The sequence below is a fragment of the Panthera tigris genome, chromosome D4, assembly GCF_018350195.1.
Source record: "Panthera tigris isolate Pti1 chromosome D4, P.tigris_Pti1_mat1.1, whole genome shotgun sequence".
Lineage (NCBI taxonomy): Eukaryota > Metazoa > Chordata > Mammalia > Carnivora > Felidae > Panthera > Panthera tigris.
In genome coordinates this window covers 56,462,559-56,481,846 of record NC_056672.1, presented here as the reverse complement: position 1 = coordinate 56,481,846, position 19,288 = coordinate 56,462,559, and the positions used below count along the sequence as shown (strand labels likewise).

General features: G+C 48.3%; 2 protein-coding genes across 5 annotated transcripts; one reads left to right on the top strand and one right to left on the bottom strand.

Moving 5' to 3' along the window:
• Nucleotides 1–269: 269 nt before the first annotated feature.
• On the bottom strand, nt 270–7,636 carry LOC102958428 (Golgi-associated plant pathogenesis-related protein 1). Its single transcript, XM_015535045.2, is given in 6 exon segments — nt 270–496; nt 498–572; nt 574–681; nt 684–876; nt 6,281–6,395; nt 7,328–7,636. Coding segments are annotated over 4 exon segments (387 nt in total). The 5' UTR covers nt 762–876; nt 6,281–6,395; nt 7,328–7,636; the 3' UTR covers nt 270–370.
• Nucleotides 7,637–7,751: 115 nt separating this feature from the next.
• Nucleotides 7,752–18,414, top strand: FAM214B (family with sequence similarity 214 member B). 4 transcript variants are annotated; one of them, XM_042965029.1, is made up of 9 exons: nt 7,752–7,869; nt 15,291–15,434; nt 15,679–16,648; nt 16,830–16,888; nt 17,078–17,183; nt 17,309–17,467; nt 17,691–17,759; nt 17,864–18,018; nt 18,136–18,414. In XM_042965029.1, the coding sequence occupies exons 3-9, from the start codon at nt 15,755–15,757 to the stop codon at nt 18,287–18,289; spliced, it is 1,596 nt and encodes a 531-aa protein (XP_042820963.1). In that variant the 5' UTR covers nt 7,752–7,869; nt 15,291–15,434; nt 15,679–15,754; the 3' UTR covers nt 18,290–18,414. The 4 variants fall into 4 exon arrangements, with proteins under 4 accessions (XP_042820963.1, XP_007076580.1, XP_007076578.1 ...); XM_007076518.3 differs by having other exon boundaries at nt 7,755–7,869; nt 17,843–18,018; XM_007076516.3 differs by lacking the exon at nt 7,752–7,869 and adding an exon at nt 8,234–8,328 and having other exon boundaries at nt 17,843–18,018.
• The last annotated feature ends 874 nt before the right edge of the window (nt 18,415–19,288 follow it).

The following is a 19,288-nucleotide window of genomic DNA, read 5'->3' as shown; positions in this document are numbered from 1 at the left end:
CTGTCTCTCAATAATAAATAAACGTTAAAAAACATTTTTTTTAAATAACAAAAATTTTTAAATTTATTTTTCCCCAAATGTCCAAATAATTATGGTCTAGGTACCCATCAGAGTAAAAGCTTTATATGCTCCTTCCTTTGATAAGAATAAGTTCATACAGAACTGTATATCCAAGTGTATGTGCAAGAGACACTCACATGCATCACACACACACCAAGCACATACACCCACAGGGACAGACACACCACTGAGTTTTTATTTTTCTAGGCACTTCATATCCACATGAAGTCTGTCACCTTCCCATCACATTTAATGAATTCCTTCTTTGGAGGTAGGAAGCCTAGTTGAAGACATTCCCTGCCAGGAAGTATCAGGCCACCAGGAAGGAAGACCCACCACTTGCAGGTGGCTTCCCCACTCCCATCTTCTCTGTATTCTTCCATACCATGGCTATGAAGGGTCTAGTCCTGGAGGTGAAGTCAGGCTGCTGAAAGTTGGTAGTTCTTGATTTCACTGTACCATCTATCAGCCATCTCTTTTCCTGTCTGATCACAGGAGGCATATACCTCTGAACTGGCCACAACGGGACTCTGAGCTGCACTTGAGCATCCTTGGGCTGACCAGGGCCTCTGAATAATGCTGAGCCTCCCAATCAAGCTTCTTGCAGAGCTTCAGTTGAGGGGGACACCATGCTGCTGCTGGTACTTGTTGTGGGCCTTTAGGACCTCATTATTAAACAGCTTGGAAGCTGACTTGCCCATGGCCCACTGCTGCTGTACTGAGCTCTCTCACCTGCCCCTGGGTCGCTGGAGATCAATTCCTGTCTTTATGAATCTGAACAGATGGGCAAATCCAGGTACCTAGAGGGAGTCAGCCCTACTGACAAAAAGAGAACAGTTCTGATTCTAAGAGCCAAAACACACAAAGGTCTAGGAAAAGGAGTAGAAGTTTGGGAGGTGATGGGTTAGTGAGGGATGTGGTACAGAGAAGGAACTCAAAACTAACAGAAACCAGGGGCACCTGGGTGGCTCAGTTGTTAAGCATCCAACTCTTGATTTCAGCTTAGGTCATGATCTCACGGTTTGTGGGTTTGAGCCCCACATCAGGCTTTGCGCTGACAGAGTGGTGCCTGCTTGGGATTCTCTCTCTCCCTCTGTTTGCCTCTCCCCCACTCTCACGCACTTTCTCTCTCTCTCTCTCAAAATAAACAGACTTAAAAAAAAAAAAAAGAACAAACATAACCCTGTCCAGTGGTCAAGACACCATGAAAAGCTCTATGGCACAGAGCAAGGCCTGCCCCCACCCCCAACACATACACACACACGATTTAGGGCCCCCTTCCTCCTTAATCTACTGTTGGTTAGGCTCATTTTCCTCCTCATACTAGTTCACATAGATATGAAATAAAGCCCTAAGTCCCTGCGTACAGCCCTTTTTTCCTTCACAAACTCTAACCTTGCCCACAGATACTTGCTATCTATGTATGTCAACAGATTCCAAAGCTGTATCTTTAGTTCAGATTGTTGTCATCAACTTCAGACCCATATGTTCAATAATTTGCTAGATTTCTCTACCTGAGTATTACACTGGTACCTCAAATTCAGCACGTAAAAAGTTAAAACTATTGAGATGCCTTAAAATATATATTCTAATTGTGGACCCAGAAATTTCTCTGGGCAAAGTAAAATCTTCCTCAATGTTTTGTGTTAAAAGATCATTGTGCTTAGAGTCACCAAATTATTATTTTTCCTTTGGGCCTAAAGTGAAAAAATTCCCATAAAGTCCCACAACCTCTTTATTAAATAAAGGAATGTTAACATTAATCTGTAACAGCAAAAAACTAGAAGCAACCTAAATGTTTTATCTCTAGCTTTCACACAATCCTAAAGAAAATCCTAGAAGGTAGGTTTGTGTGTGTGAGAGAGTGTATAAAAATTGATAAACTGATCTTAAAATGTATACAGAGGGGGGTCTGGCTGGCTCCGTCAGTAGAACCTATGACTCTTGATCTCAGGGTCATGAGTTTGACCCCACATTTTTTACTTAAAAAAATGTTCAGGGTCGACTGGGTGGCTCAGTCAGTTAAGCATCCAACTTTTGGTTTTGGCTCAAGTTATGATCTCACAGTTCATGAGATTGTGCCCCATATCCAGCTCAGCACTGACAGCACAGAACCTACTTGGGATTCTCTCTTCCTCTGCCCCTCCCTCATTCATGCTTGCACATGGTCTCTCTCTCTCAAAAAAAATTTTTTAATCATTAAAAAATAAAATTTTATATGGAAATGTAATGGCCAAAAATAGTTAATATAATCTTATAATCTTAAAGTTGGAAGACATGGACTACCAGATATCAAAACTTATTACAAAATTATAGCAATGAGGAACACTTGTGATGAACATTTATCTTATAAAAAAGGAGACACTGCAGAGCAGCAGAACAGTGAGATAAAGGATTGTTTTGTTAACAATTTCCATAACTTGGAAATGCTGCAAAGAAAAGGCGGCAACGCTAGCCAAAGATGATCTATCAAAGCAATATACTTGTGCTTAACTCATTATCTATTATTGATTAAAGGATAAAACTCTGTGAAGTCACATGTTAACTTATAGATTTTGGTCTGGTAATGATGCAAAGGATTTAGTAGAAAAGGTTATGAGGGCGCCTGGCTGGTTCAGTTGGAAGAGCATGTGACTCTTGATCTCAGGGTCATGAGTTCAAGCCCCATGTTGAATGTAGAGATGACTAAAATAAATACATAAATAAATAAACTTAGAAAAAAAAGAAAAGGTTATGGTGTTATTATCCTGTAGACACAATCAACTTAACAATGTTACTCTTTCTTACTTTTTTTTTTAAGTAGGCTCTGTATCCAGTGTGGGGCTTGAACTCACCATCCTAAGATCAAGAGTCACATGCTCCACCAACTGAGCCAGACAGGCACCCCATTTAACAATGTCACTATAACATTCTCTTCCTAATGTGGGTGGACCTCATCCAATCAGCTGAAGGCCTGAATAGAACAATAGGACTGAATAAGAGAAAATTTCTCCGGATGCCTGGCTGGCTCAGTCCATACAGCATGAGACTTTGTTTTTTTGGTGGTGAGGGGAACAAATGCCCTTTATTGCTCTAACCAGCATAACTTGGCAGTAGGCTTGAGCAGAGCTCTCCTATCTGTCCTGGCTCCCATTTTCTCTCTCCTGGGAGTTTGTGATTCACCCCCAGGGTAGAAGAGTGTCCTGGGCAGGGGTCTCAGGCAGAAGTAGGATAAAAAATACAGAGTTGGGATCTGAAAGGGGACCAGGGTGAAGCAGAAAACATTGTGTTACCAGATCATCCAAATAAAAAAAGTCCATCAGGGCAGAAGTGAGGATGTTTCCCCACACGGGTCCCTCTGCCCTTGCCAGAAAAGGGAGGGGGAAGGAAGCTTCTGCTAGAGGCTTCCTGCTGTGCCCTTCATGCCATCAGCATCTTCCAGATGTTGTCCTCAGCTTCTTTAACACTCCACTCCATGTAGGATTTTTTTCTGTTTCAATTCTTTAATTTGTTTCTTCTGCTATTCTCTGTTTCTCTAACAGTTGATTGTTAATTACCTCCTTGGAACGAAGAATAAACATTCTTCCTACACTTTCAAACATGTTAGTCTCATCTACCAAAGTCATAATCTCTGCACCTGTAAGATGTCAGCATGCAACTCTTGATCTCAGGGTTGTGAGTTTGAGCCCTGTAGCAGTTGTAGAGATTACTTAAAAATAAAAGCTTCAAAAAAGTGAGAGAAAATTTCTCCCTGATCAGTTCTTTGAACTGTGACATTGGTCCTTTTTCCTGATTTTAGACTCAAACTGAAACAATAGCTCTTCCTGGGTGTTGAGCCTGCTGCTGGCTTTCAGACTGGAATTTCATTGTCAGCTTTTTGGTTCTCACGCCTTTGAACTGGGACTGGAACTACACCATCACCTCTTCTGGGTCTCCAGTTTGCTGGCTAAAGATCTTGGGACTTATTAGCCTCCATAATCCTGTGAGCCAGTTCCTTATAGTAAAATCTCTCTATCTCTATCCCTGTGTGTGTGTGTGTGTGTGTGTGTGTGTGTGTATCTCACCCCTCACCAGAGCTCTAATATAATACCTAATTTCCTTAAATGCTCATTAAACATGCTTTACCATACTGCTTATTCTGTCATTAATGAGTTAAATAAATCTTTGGCATGTTTTTCATTCTATATTCTTATAAGAATCTTGCTTTTAACTTTTTGGAATTTGTACTCTGACAATGTTTTCAACAAAAAGTGCTGGATAACCATATAGGAAAAAAATGAATATTGACTCTTACCTCACACCATACACAAAATCTATTGCAGATGACTTATAAAAAATAAAATAATAGAGTTTCTAGACAATGACATAAGAGAATATATTCATTACCTTGGGATAGGCAAATACTTCTTAAACAGGCATCAAATACATTATACACAAACAGTAAAATAAATTGGACTATATTAAAGTGAAGAACTTTACTTCATTGAAAAATACCACTAAGAAAACAAAAAAGTAAGCTACAGATAATTCTTTCTAACAAAAGAATCCTATCCAAAATATATAAAGAGCTCATACAAATAGAAAAAATACAGAGAACCATATAAAAAAAACAGGCCAAGGACCTGACCAGGCAAGTCAGAAAAGATAACCAATAGACATATGAAAAGGTGTCCTACTTTACTGGATATCAGGGAAATGCTAACTATGGCCACAGTGAGATACCACTACATATACTAGAATAACTGAAACTGGAAAGACTGACAATGTCAAGAGTTGTCAAGGAAATGAAGAAACTAGACTTCTCATATATTGTTGGAGGAATGTGAACTGTTATAATCTCTTTAGGAAAAATATTGGCAATATCTACTGAAGCTAAACACATACCTGCCCTATTACTCAGCAGTTATACTCCTAGGTATATATCCAATAGAAATACATGTATATTAGTCAATAAATTTATTTTTTTAATGAAGAGGAAAAATTAATACCAATTTGGAATAGTGGCAAACTCTGAGGAGAGAAGATGAAGAGCAAGGGGGAGAATGGAATGAGATTAGGAAGGAGTATATAAAAGCCCAACCTATCTGAAATATTAATTTCCTTAAGAGAATTTGAAGCAAATGTGGTGGAATATTGGAATTTGATAGAGCTGTGTGAGAAGAATGTGGATGTTTGATATAGTATTCTTTATAACTTTCTGTATGCCTAAAATTTCATAAAGACAGTTTTATTTTTTACTTCTTTTCTTTGATTTTAATTTTTTAAAGTTTATTTATTTAGCTTGAGAGAAAGAGAAAGTGTGAGTGGGGGAGGGGTCGAGGGAAGAAAGGGACAGAGAGAATCCCAAGCAGGGCTCAATCCCATGAACCCTGTGATCATGACCTGAGCTGAAGTCAGAAGCTTAACCAACTGCCCCTTAATTTTTTTTTTTTTTTTTTTAAATGTAAGCTCTATAGCCAACATGGGACTCCAACTCATAACCCTGAGATCAAGAGTCACATGCTCTGCCAACTGAGCCAGCCAGGCACTCCTCATAAAGAAATTTTTTTTAATCTTATAGAATTCTCCCAGAATGTTTAGGAGTCATTGATTTAATAAAACTTGTGGGGCACCTGGGTGGCTCAGTGGGTTGAGCCTCTGACTTCAGCTCAAGTCATGATCTCCCAGTTTGACTTTGAGCCCCACACCAGCCGGGCTGATTACTGTCAGCACAGAGCCTGCTTCGGATCTTCTGTCCCCCCTCTCTGCCCCTCCCCCATTTGCCCTCTCCCAAAAAGTAAATAAAATATATTTTTTTTAATAAAATAAAATAGGGGCTCCTGGGTGTTAAGTGTCTGACTTTGGTTCAAGTCATGATCTCGCAGTTCAGGAGTTTGAGCCCCATGTCGGGCTCTGTGCTGACAGATCAGAGCCTGGAGCCTGCTTCAGATTGTGTGTGTCTCTCTCTCTGCCCCTCCCTTACTCGCACTCTATCTTTCTCTCAAAATAAATAAATATCTCTCTCTCAAAATAAATACATAAACATTAAAAAATAATAAAAATAAAATAAAATAATGAAATAAAATAAAAACTTGTAATATGAATATACAGTATAATGCCAATATTGTGTATGTAAACATACCACATACACACGCATAGATTGATATGATGTAATGAAACTATCTCAGGAGTCTTCCTCCCGAAAACCTAGAATCATAAAAACATCAGACAAATCCCAACTGAAAGACATTCTATAAAATACCTGAGGGTAAAACTATCAAGGTCATCAAAAACAAGGAAGTCTGAGAAAATGTCACAGCCAAGAGAAGCTTGAGGAGACAAGAGAACTAATGCAATGTGCCATGCTGGATGAGATCCTAAAACAGAAAAAAAGCATAAGGTAAAAACTAAGGAAATCTGAATAAGGTATGGACTTTAGTTAATGATAATGTATCAATATCAGTTATTAATTGTAACAGAGGAACCATGCTAATTTAAATGTTAATAAATTTAACATTTATTATATGGAAACTGTATATGGAGTGGGGTATATGGAAATTGTATTATCTTCATAAGTTTTCTGTAAATCTAAAATTGCTCTAAAATAAAATTTATTTTTTTAAGTCAAGTAATTTAGCCAAATTCATACACCTAGTAAATACCCAATACCCAAAATTCAGAGGCCAACACAAATGACTACAAACCCTATGCTTTTTCCACCACCCAAATCCACTTCCAACTTACTACCAACTTCCACTACCCAAACCCTTCCAACTTACTCTCTCTAGGTATTTGTATAACGACCTTAACAAGTTCCTTGAGAATAGAGAAAAAAGCTTTTTTTTTCTTTTTCTTTGCGTACATTGGTGTTCAGTAAGTCAGCTTAAATTCACTACTCACGGAAAAAAAGTCACAAAAACCTAAAGACTCTGTGATTTTCAGAGAATCTTATCAGGTTCAACCCACAATCTATACAGCCAGCTCCTCAGAGAGGCCGGATAGGCCCTGGACGGAGGGCCCTTCAGTTCTGCAAGGGTCCTGTGCTGCCATCTACAGGTAGCTGGAAAGAGTTGACACACACCCTCTCCCCTCCCCCCCAACCCCCGCCCCACTGCTGTATCTCAGCAATTAGTAAATCAGAGAGAAGTCTCAAGCGCTAATTAAATTACAGAACATATTTAACTATCAGATAGCTCACTTGACACTTGTATAAAGTAGAGACCCTACTTCTCTCCGGCAATTGAAGGTTCTTCTAACTCCGTATTAACATTTAGTCTCCTAAAATTCACAGAATTCCTTGCTGACCCACCTCCACAGATACAGATCTGGCTGGCTATTACTGCACACCTCCTAGAACTCAGATTCTCCCGCACAGCGTAGGCTGCAGACACTTGCTCAATCCCACAGACTTGAGATCCCACCAACCAGATTCTCTCATCTTCACCGACCCCTGGGACTCCTTGCACTATCTTGCAAACCCCCAGACCTCCCCCATTAGGGCAAATATGCGCGCAAACCCAGACGTCACCACAAAAAGGCTCAAGTTCCGCGGGCAGCTCACACCAGCGCGAAAGCTTGGGGAGAGCCCCAGTATCAGGCTCAGTGCCCTCAGGCTAGCGCTTTGATGCCAGCTCCGACTCCCCAACCCCTCCCCCCCCCGCCCGATCCGGTCAGTCTAGGCCGGCACCCAGGCCAAGGCCCCGCCCCTCTAGACCTGTCATCACAGAAGCCGCACGTGGCCGGGGTGGGACCTCAGGCGACCTGCAGCCATCACTTTGTCTCCTCCGCCATCCATTGGGGCCGTCGCCGCCAATCAGAGCCAGCGGATCCGGCAGGAGCGCCGGCGCCCGGGTGAGGCGAGAGGGAGAAGGGGTGGGGTAGGAGAGTCCCTGAGACCGACTGGGGCTCGCGGTGGAAAAGGGCCTGGCCTGGGTTCTGCCAGGCTGGAATCCGAGAGAGGGCGGATCCTAGCGAAAGGCGGAGAGACCACAAGGGGGTGGGGACCAAGGAAGGGGCTAGGGACAGGCGGATGTTCTGGGGAGACGCAGAAAAGGCTAGAAGGGGCGGGGCTAGAGAGGGGCGGGGCCTGTGTTACAGGGGAGGAGCCAGAGGAATTAAAGAAACTAGGAAAGGGGCTGGGCCCCGAGAAGGTGGGAGGTGGGACAAGGGAGGGGGTGGGCCTGGGCGTTGCGGGGGCGGGGCTCCGGCAGAAGGGGTGAGGTTTGTAGGCCGAGGCTGCAGCTAGGGCCTCTCTCTAACTGCCTCAACCCCACTACCTCCTCAGGTGCAACGGGACTCACGGAACTACAGGTGTGGGGTGGGGTGCGCGTGGAAGAAGGGACAAGAATGGGGGTGCGCTTGGGCAAACATGAGGAGGTGGGGGCCACGTTAAGGAAGGAGAGAATCTGAGGACTGCTGCGGGGGAGGAAGACAGAGTTGGGGGAGGACTTGGGGGCTCACCGTGTGGGTAGGCAGGTGCATTCTCCAGGGTCCCTTGTAAGGGAGTGCTTTGTGGAGGTTGGAGGTACAGTGTGAGAGGGCAAGTCTGTCTGATGTGGAGGGTTGGAGCCTGGCTATGCTTGAGGGGGAGGGGATGTGAAGTGCTTTGGGGAAAGCAGGTGCTGTATGATGAAGAGCTGGTGGTCCAGAGTGTGGGAGAGACAGAGGGACTGTGCAGAGAATGGGCACTATGTGAGGGAAAGAGGCTGTAGGCCCCAAATGAGGGGGGGAAGAACCCCTAGTGCTTTGAGAAAGTCTCCTGGCTTTGTAGAGACTCCAGGAAGAGGTTTGTGTACTGTGTTCTAGGAATGGCATGATGGGATTAGTGGGGTGAAGAAACCAGTCCATAGTGCTCCTGGCTCCTTGGCTCCTAATTACACCTTCAGGCCTGAGCACTCTTAGGGAGGATCCAGGCCCCACTTGCTGCTAGGTCTTCTGTGACTGTCTCCTCAGTCTGCTTTGGATCTGGCTGGCTGAGACTGGAGTTTCTTCCCCTAGCTGGTGTTCCTGTTAACCCCCACTCTAGTTCCTGTTCCTCCCAGAAGGCTGCCTTCGTCCCTGTCTTCCCCCTCCCCCACTTTGCCCTGCCCTCTGCTCTGGGTGTGCTCATTTCCCACTTCCTTCCTCGCCCTGGGGCCTGGCCTGGGACTTGCCCGTCTAGGAGCTTTGTGCTCAATGGCCACAGGACCTAGTAACCAGCTGCAAGGCCCAGACCTCATCCCACTACTGCCAAGATCTCTCCCAACAGCCCCCACAAGTGACTGGCAGCTACATTTTTACCACTGGCCACAAAGTTATTTTCCCCACCCTTTTCCTTCTCCTGGGTGGGGAACCCTAGAACCCTCAAAAATCGGCTTCTGTGGGAAAGGTGGAAATTATTGAGTCTTTGATGTTTGTTTTGAGAGGTGAACTACTATTGCAGGCTGAACTCCAGAAGGGATATGAGGTTCCAGCCTCAGCTGGAAGAGGAAGAGAGAATAGCTCCCCACACTCCTGGCCGGGAGGCTGATGGTCAGAACTGATACTAGGGGCCTAATCCTCTTGGGAGTTCCTCAGGTTCCCTGAGGGGACTTGATATAGTGCCAAAGTTCTATTTGTCCCTGGGCTAGTTGAGAGACTGAAAAAAGGCCTGCCTTCCACACAGTGGCTGGATGAGTATGACAGTGTTACTGAAAGGGGCCCCAAGCCAACTCTCCTCCTAGCTGAGAGACTGGCTGGGGAGGGAGGGGGTGCTGAAGCCAGACAAAGCCGTAGGGTAGGGTGGGTAAGGGAGGGCAGGCTGAAGCCTTTTGAGGAGGAGCTGATTGCTATGGCAACACAGCTTCCCAGACTGTCTCTCAGAGAGGCGGGCCTAGGGCAAACACTCCAGCTTCCTAAGGACTGAGGCATTTGTATGAGTGGGTGGGGCGTAAAGAGAAAGGGCATCAGTTTGCTGTGCTGAGGCTGGAGTATATAGCTTCTCTGCTTCAATACAAGCAGGAGGGCATTCAGAAACTTGTGTCCATCCTCTGAAAATGGATTTGAGTGAACAATAGCCATTAGAATCATAGCAGTATAAGGCCAGAGTTGTAGAAGCCCTCAACTATAGTTTATACAAACCTCTAATCTTACAGGGTTGAAAATTTACAGCCAAAGACACTGTGACTTTCTCTGGTCTCAGAGTGAAAGAGCAGGTATTAGGACCTATGTCTTCTGTTTGCTGTTCCCTCAGCCCAGGGCTCATCATTTCTTTCAGCCAACGTTTATTGAGCAGCTATTATGTGCCAGGCACTGAGGTTGATTCTGGGAATACCAGCATGAACAAAACAACATTGCTTCTCTCCTATAGCTTCCATTCTAACGAGGAGAAAGAAATGCGTGGGGGGGGGGGGGGCACCTGGTGATAACTGCTATGAAAAAAATAAAGGACAGCAGCTAGATAAGGCCTCTTGATTGTACCATGCTGCTTTCCTAGGGCACATGGAGGCCTAGAACACCTTTGATCCTTCCCACTGAGCTACTGCCCCCCTGCCCTTTGCAGGTAACTGAGGCCTGGATCTATGTTAGTGGCAGTAAGACAGAACTTACTGCCTGTTCTCTGGGGTCATCAAGGGACTATCACTTTCCTGTAGTGTTCTGTGTCTATTTGTCTTCCTAGTAAGTTTTTACTAAAGGAAGTAAGCTCTTGCTTTTTGCAATTTTGTTCAGAATTTTGAGAATTTCCTGAATCCTATTCCTTAGCATTAGGGAACCAACAAATAAATCAGTCCACGGCAAATGGAAATGGATTCTTTTTCAGGGTTTTTCTCCCTGGTCTGAGGTGAGAAGAAGGGAGCCTAGAGGAAGGGTTACTTACTTGTCCTTCCTTTTTTTTTTTTTTTTAATTTTTCTTTATGTTTATTTATTTTTGAGAGAGAGAGAGAGCATGAATGGCAGAAGGGCAGAGAAAGAGGGAGACACAGAATCCAAAGCAGGTTCCAGGCTCTGAGCTGTTAGCACAGAGCCCACTCAACAGATTGAGCCACCCAAGCGCCCCTCTTACTTGTCCTTCCTAAATGTAGTGCACAAGGAGGAAGTAGGGAAAGGGGAGCCTTTTTTTTTTTTTTTTTTTTTTTACTATCCAGTGACAACCTCAGGGCCCTTGGGGCCTACAGCACAGGCAAGGTAGAAACAAGGACCTTAGGCCTTCTGTAGCCTCTGAACTATGGAAGAATGGACTCCCCTTCTAGAGGCATAATTGGCAACCTGCCCTGGCCTACGCCAATACTCCAGGCTTTGGTTTGAGTCGTCCCTCTTTTAACTCTGGACCAATTTCCTTGCTTCTGTGGAAGACTGACAGAAAAAGCTTCCTAAGTATGGAAACTAACTTGTCAACAAGTTCAGAGGAAAAGGTACCTATTTTCTTAGCTTACCCCTAAAGCAGCCCCTGTAAAGAGCATCTTTTAATGCTTACTCCTTATAGAGGTTTCCATCCTTGTCATTTAAAGAATAGGTCATTTAAAGAATTAGGAATGCTGGTTCTGCTGCCACTTAGTTTGGCTGTTTCTGGGCCCAGCCTAGAGCCCAGTGACTCAGGGGGAGGGTGGGGAGTTTCGAGGGAGCTGTGAGTCATGGGAGGGAGCTCCATCACAAGAGTTGGGCACATCCCCCCACTCATGGCAGAAGCCTTTCTATCCCACTTCCCCTGGGTGCTCCGTCTCCTATGAATAGAAAGAATACTGTAGAAAGAATGAAGCAGCCTGATCTCAGAATGGTCGTTCAGAGACACAAAAAAGGATGTTTAGGTCCCTGAATTAAAATGTATCCCTATCTCTGGAATTCTTGAGGTCCCTCTAAAGAAGGCAAAAGAAAATTAATAAAAAGTAAGAGAAGGAAGCATACCATTTCTCAATGGAAGGAGATAAGATCCCACTTCAGAACTTTTTCATCTGCTCTGGCATGAAGGAAGCTTTCTAGACTTAAGCAGTACTCTGGTGTTTGAAGCTCAGGTTTGCAAGAAAGGGAGAGATGAATGAGAGTGGGGATATTTGGGGTCTGGTGAGGGAAGAGCAGGCTGATTTTGGAGATTGTGGAACTTTGTCTTTGAAAGCCCCAGGGCGTCCTATTAAACACCTTCGGAAGAGGAAGGGCGGAGGTGAGCAGTGGGAGGCTACACCTTTGAAAGGGTTAAATTGGCAGGGCAGGGAGATCCTTTGGATTCCTGCAATTGAGGGGTTAAGGAGATGGGCGGGGCGACACGGGTAGGCCTGCCCCCTTGTGGGCCAATGGGCGTGTGTCTCTTGGAGGGGGCGTGCCTCACACTTGAGGTCGTGGAGAGGCTGGACTCCTATGGGCCAATGAATATGGTCGCTGCCCGCGGAGGGCGTGGTCTTAGGGGGGCGTGGCGGCCACGGCCGCCGCGGCGGGGGTGTTGGGGCGCTGGGCGGGGCGGGCGGCCCCATCAGCTGGTAGGAAATGGCCTGTGAGTCAGAGGGGCAGCGGAGTCGACAGCACTGAGCCGGGGCGGCCACGGGGAGGGACAGTCGCGGGGAGGGGTGCGGCAGAGGCTGGGGGGCTGCGGGCGCCAGGTCCCGCTAGTGTTGCACACGAAGCTGAACAGAGAACAGCCTAGCAAAGCAGGGCTCTGCGTGAGCCACCCTTTGTCTGGGTTGGGGGCCCGTGGCGGGGAGGACCCGGGATTCGAGGGGAGGGACCGGGACGGGACGGAAGGGCCCGGAGCAGCGGCCGCCGCGGCGGAGCCAATTTAAGAGCGGGGTGAGTGTGTGCTAGGGGGAAAGAGCAAATCTCCGAAGCTCCAGTATGGAATGGGGCCTGCCCCAGGCTCTGGGGAGGAGAGGGGTGAGAATGGACCTGGGAGACTAAGTAGGGGTTGGGGGCATCATCCAGAACAAGGAGTCCAGCGGAAGGGGTGAGTCTGCTGGACTCAGTTTGGAGGAGGTGCTGACATCTGGTCTCTCCATTAAGGGTAGAGGGCTTTAGGTCAGCAGTCAAGGGGTGGGTTAGAGACCAGAGGTTGACCTTCCTACCCATAGTGGTGGTCCATGGGAGTAGCTCCGCTAGTTTGTGTGGACATGTATAGGAACAAAATGTGGAGTAGCTGGCAGTTCTCTCTGAACAGGATGAGGGTAGAAAGCACATGGAGAGGAATTCTCCTTCCTGCCACCCTCCTAGATCAGTGTAGAAATAGATACCTTTAATACTGAAGGAAAGGGGAGAGTGAGTCTGGGAGTTGTACCTGTACCAATACCCACCTGCCCCACCTCCCAGGCCTAGCAGGTGTCTGAGGTACAGAACCCATGGTATTCTGGGATTTGGTGTTTTTGCTGGCCTTGCTCCTTGGGAATGTTGGGTACTGTAGTCCTTGCCAGCCATAGCCTGGCACAGCTGTTTGATGCCAGCTGCTGCCCACCCCCTGCACAGAGAGTGAGGTTTGGCCTACCCTGCCCCCCTCTTCCACAGTCCTGCCCCATGAGTCAGCTCGAAGCCATGGTCTAGAGCCAGACAGGCTGGGTGGCAGGGAAGTGCGTCTTAGAGCTTCTCATTGACAAGTCAGGAACTGAGAGGGCTCTGGGGTAATGAGCAGATGCCAGGCATTCTGGGGTCAAGTAGGGCATCATGTCATCACCTGCCTTCCCCAGGGCAATGGCTCCAGAGGCCAACTTGGATGACCAGGGGTGGGGTGCTAAGAAAAAGGACCTTCCTCAACTTGTATGGCTTGAGTAGAGGAAAGGAAGGTAGAGATGAATACAGGTTGTACCTACCCTCTGACAGTGCTGTCATTGGAGTTCTGCCCTTTCCAGACACCCCACCCACCACAGGGAACCAGAATTTTCTAGCAATCCCATTTCTCACGAGAACTTGGTGAAATAAGGTAATGTGGGGTGCAATGATAAGAACTTGGTGTAGGAGAGCTTTTCAGTCCCCAGTGTGTAAATCTCTCCCTTTCTCCCTGTCCCCCATTTCCACCTCTGTTATTGCTGATTCTCCCTATACAAGTAATCTCTCTACTTCTCTAATTCTGGGAGTTTTTCTCTTCACTGCTAGGACTGATGCCAAAGTCTCTGGGGCTTGCATTCTACTTTTTTGAGTCCTGCCATGTGCTTACTCCCTGTACTTAGAGTTTGGCAGAGGAGCGAACAGAACTATCCTTAAGAACCCCCTGGTCTGTCTAGGAGATTTCTTACCTATAAGAACAAGCAAAATTGTCACTGGGTTGTAGTAGATAGTGACACTGCCTTAGGTGAAGTCTCAGGAGAGAGATGTGGTCTAGGGTGGACAGAGTAGGCTTTCTGGAGGGAATGGCATTTGGCCTAGCCAAGGAGGAAGGATAGGGCTTAGGTAGGTATACAGGGGACATTCTTTGAAGGGGAAAAGATACGGTGGATGGCAGGCAGCATAGGCTACTGCCCAAAGGAGAAGCTTGATCCTGGGACAGTATTTCCTCCCATAAAGGAAAATGGCCTTCAATTTGGCATTCCCCTCACCTAGTATGGGCTCCTGAGGGTGGACTAGTCAATAAAGAAAGTCTTTAGTCCTGGCAGAAAAATAGTGGTTTGGGTTTTTGGGTGCTGAACATGTGGCTAAGTGGAGAGGTAGTCCTACTTGCTTCCAGCTATCTGACTGCCACTGCCTTATCTCTAGCTTGCAGGGCCTAGGGGGAGGGGAGGTCCTGGAAAGTGCCTTCTGGCATTGCCTTCTACACTCCCCCTCCACTTGATTAGATTTGTTGCCTCCTGTTAAAGGGACAGACTGCCGGGGGTAATGTGTTTAAGGCCAAAGGGCTGCCTTTGAGCTGACCTGAGGTTTGTATCTGTGAGGAGTGCTCCTGGGGTAGGACTTTCTGCAAGACCTCTCCCCTTAGGGCTCCGGAGTAGCATTTGTCTTTTGGAGAGAGACTTTAAGGAATGAGTTATACAACCTTGTCTAGGAGGGCTGAATTCATACTCTGACCATCTCTCAGTTGGCATTGGAGTTCTCTTGGATCTTGGGGTATTGCATTCCCCCTCACACTCAGGGCAGAAGCCCCTTAGCTGGTGGCCCTGATAAATGGTGATCCTGCCACAACTTCTCACCTCCTATTATGCTGAACCTAGATCTGCCTCTCTCTGACTCCGTAGGTAACCTAGCTCTGCCCTCTGGGCTCTGGATCCCAAGACTACACCTTCTGTTTCTGAAGAGCTTTTCATATGGGAGAAGGATATCCTGGAGGGTACTCTGATAGCCCACAACTGGACAGGAGTCTTGCCACTGGCACCAGGGATCCTGGCTTTTAATGTCTGTTCTCCTTTCCTTAGGGTCCAGCTGAGCCCAAGAGCTGCACGGAATGGTGGCAGTCACCTTGCCAGTGCAGCGGGAATGGACCAGACTGCAAGCTAGGAGAGCAAGGCATCAGTCAGGAAGAGGGAACACACGGCTAGGCTTAAGGCCTCTTCATCGGGGTGAGTGCTGGGGAAAGGGAGGGGAAGCAGGTCCAGTGAGAACCCTGAGCTAAACATGCCATCCTCTCAGAAATTCTGGGATTGTCCTCTATACTCCATTAATCCATCTGGGGATTTGGACAGCTTCACCCCAAGGAAACCCACAAGGTCACCTCTTCAGGCCAGAGGAGGATCTGCAACTCAGGTGGAAGAGAGAAGACCCAATGATTCTTCTGATCACCTTTTCTTCTCTTCTCTTGTACAGATGTCCCCAGGCCCCCCAGCCCAGGCCCAGCATAAAGGCTGTGTGGGGGGGCCCCCCTGACCCAAGGGGGGGCTTCATGCGCCACGTGCAGGCGGAGCCGTCTTCATCCTCAGAACCAGAGGCTGGCCCTTCGCAGCCTGCAGTCAGGCAGGGGGCCCTCCAGGGTGGCCTGCTCATGGGCTACAGCCCAGCAGGGGGGGCGACATCCCCCGGGGTCTACCAGGTATCCATCTTTTCCCCTCCAGCTGGTGCCTCTGAGCCTCACAGGGCCCTGAAACGGCCGGCCCCACCCACTGAGGTTACCAGGGAGCTGAAGAGAGGCCCTGGGCTGGGGGCCAGAGAGGGACTACCCCCTGAAGAACCATCTACTGTGGGGCTACTAGGCCCAGAGGGACTGGGGCTGGGACTGGGTCTGGCCAGCCAGCATTTCTGTCACCATGGCCTCTGTGTTGTGGAACAGGGAGGTAGCTCCACCTCACCTTGGACTTCAGGGGCCCAGAGTCCCCCTTGTCCCCCATCAAATGCTTCCTGCAATAGTTTGCACACCAGAGACTGGGCTTCCCCAGATCCAGGGGCACAGGGGTCCCTGGGGGAGTCCCCAGGGCCAGCCCCTCTGGGCCAGCTGCACACATTTGACACTGATTTGCACAGTCTTGCACAAATAGGGGGTAAGAGCCCAGTGGCTGGGGTGGGCAACGGGGGTAGCCCTTGGCCTAGGGAGTCCCCTAGCACTGCCAATGGGCACAGTCCCGAGCACACACCCCCTGGCCCTGGACCTCCAGGCCCCTGCCCCACCAAGCGAAGGTTGCTTCCTGCTGGAGAAGCCCTGGATGTCAGCTCTGAGGATGAGGGGCCAGCCCCTCGGAGGCGCCGGGGAACCCTGGGCCACCCTCCTGCTGCCAACAGTTCTGATGCCAAAGCCACACCCTTCTGGAGCCATCTGCTGCCTGGGCCCAAGGAGCCTGTGCTGGTAATCCAGGAGAAGGGGATGGTCTATTCTTAAGTAGATATGTGTGTGGGAAAAGGTGAAGGCCTGAGGAGTGGGGGGGGAGGGGGGTCCAGATGTTCCTTTGAGAGCTTGTAATGAGGTCCTGCTTCCAAACATGCCTGACCTCCACCCAATCTTTTTCTGTAATCTTTCCTCTCCATAGGACCCAACAGACTGCAGTCCCATGGGGCGGAGGCTGAAAGGTGCCCGTCGCCTGAAGCTGTAAGTGATCAGCTTCTCCCTCTGCTCTATCCCTGCAAGTGGGGCAAAAGTCTATAATCCTTTTTCTGACTGCAGGGTAGGGGAACCCAGGGCAGGAGCCCTAGATGGTGGCAAAGGGTGAGCCCAAGGACATGAGTAAGCATACCAGAATACTTCAAGCCAATGTACTGTGTGTCCCTCCCCTACCAGGAGCTCCCTTCGAAGCCTCCGGAAGGGGCCAGGCCTGTTGAGCCCCCCCAGTGCCTCCCCTGTTCCTACCCCTGCTGTCAGCCGTACCCTGCTTGGCAACTTTGAGGTAGTTCCCCTTGGATTCTGTGATTGGGGGCCTTGGGGAAAGTGAGATGGTAGAGTGTGGCCTGGATGGGTAAGGAAAATAGCTGGTATCTGTCTCATAATATGCTTTCCCCATCTCTACCCCAGGAATCATTGCTGCGAGGACGCTTTGCACCATCTGGCCACATTGAGGGCTTCACGGCAGAGATTGGAGCTAGTGGATCCTACTGCCCCCAGCATGTCACCCTGCCTGTCACTGTCACCTTCTTTGATGTTTCTGAGCAAAATGCCCCGGCTCCCTTCCTGGTATGACCTGACCTCAACCCAAAGTTAGCTTGTGAGGAGGGTGAGGGATGGATAGCAGGAAGGATTCTTTAGGTGTTCTCACCTAGGAGAGAGTTCAGAGCCTGGTGGGGAGAACTCTAGTGTGGGGCAAGGGCTAGGCCCAGAGTGAGAGATTATGGAGATGGATGAGTATTCAAAGCTCTCCTAGACCCCATCTTAGCTGATGGCTCCATGACCTTCCTAGGGTGTCGTGGACCTGAATCCCCTGGGGAGGAAGGGTTACAGCGTGCCCAAGATGGGCACCATCCAAGTGGTAAGTTTCCCCTGAGGGGCAGTGGGAGTGGGGAGAGGAGAACAGCCCCTAGGCCCTACCAACTTTGCCTGTCCTGCCCCCAGACCTTATTTAACCCCAACCAGACTGTGGTGAAGATGTTCCTTGTGACCTTTGACTTCTCGGACATGCCTGCTGCCCACATGACCTTCCTGCGCCATCGCCTCTTTTTGGTACCTGTGGGTGAGGAGGGAAATGCTAGCCCCACCTGCCGCCTCCTCTGCTACTTGCTGCACCTCAGGTGAGGACAGGGCCCGGGGGCAGCTGGGGAGGCCCAGGGAAAGGATTTTCCCCACCCCAGGTTATCTGGCTTATCTACTATCTGGATTCTTTCTTTGATCACCCTGTTGTCCCCCAGGTTCCGGAGCTCCCGCTCAGGCCGCTTAAGCCTGCATGGAGACATCCGCCTGCTTTTTTCCCGCCGGAGCCTGGAACTGGACACAGGGCTCCCCTACGAACTGCAGGCAGTGACTGAGTCCCCTCACAATCCACGTTATTCACCTTTGCCCTGATTGCCAGTGCCCTGAACCCATGTGGGCCAAGTACCTACCCATCCTGCTCCATCCTGGACAGAGCAAATACGTGGAAAGGTGGCAAAAGACCCTTTAGGCTTGAATTAAAGCCCTCACCATGCTCATGCCCAAATCGATTATTTGGGTGTTTAAAGCCTCTGATCCTTACCACACTCTGCTCTACTCTGGGTACTCCATGTGCCTCCCACTCCCTTGGATTTCCCAGGCCAACTTAGGTAGTGGGGAGACAAGGCGTTACCCTGAGGTTGTCTAAAGTTCCCAGGCAAGTCATGCCAGCGTTGCCTCCCTGTCCTGGGCAGGGGCCACTTATTATTTTATTTATTTTTAATTTATAATTTATTCAAATTGGATTGCCTTGGTAACCTCCCAAACCTGATAATTGGCATTGCCCCTCATCCTTTCCCACTCTCAGATATTGCTCCAAGCTCAGGAGTTGAAGAAGCTGATGTGGGGGTTGGGGGAGAACTGTTCTTTCTCAGCTGAGGGCAGAGAGGTTATCCCAGAAGGACTGAGTCCCTAGCCAAAGACTCAGCTTCTCCTGTCCTTCCCTATACCTTCCCTATACCTTTCACTTCCCCTACCCTCTGACCCCTCTCTGAAAGCCAACTTGTGTGTGTGTGTGTGTGTGTGTGTGTGTGTGTGTGTGTGTCCACGTGTCCGCGCACACACGCACACACATACAAGCTTTTATTTATGTGGTGTGTGTGAGAAAGAGAGCTTGCATGCATGCACACACACAGAGGTTAACCATGCCTGATCTAAGACTCCAGACTCCAGTTGTCTCTCTCCTCCTGCCTGTGTCTCCTTGCTTTGGGGTCCTGACTGAGGAAGGTGTTCTGGGGGCAGAGTCAGGGCCAAGGACTGGGGTGCCTCCTCTCACCTGACCAGACTCTGACCCACCTACCTCAGCTGGGATGAGGGGCACCCCTCAAACTCAGTCATGTGATTTCCCAACTACCCCATTCCCCACACCAGACT

Coding starts and splice junctions, on each gene's coding strand:
- FAM214B (XM_007076518.3), top strand. CDS start 15,755: ATGCGCCACGTGCAGGCGGAGCCGTCTTCATCCTCAGAACCAGAGGCT. Junction 17,468..17,690: donor ATGCCCCGGCTCCCTTCCTG/GTATGACCTGAC, acceptor TGACCTTCCTAG/GGTGTCGTGGACCTGAATCC. Junction 17,760..17,842: donor AGATGGGCACCATCCAAGTG/GTAAGTTTCCCC, acceptor TCCTGCCCCCAG/ACCTTATTTAACCCCAACCA.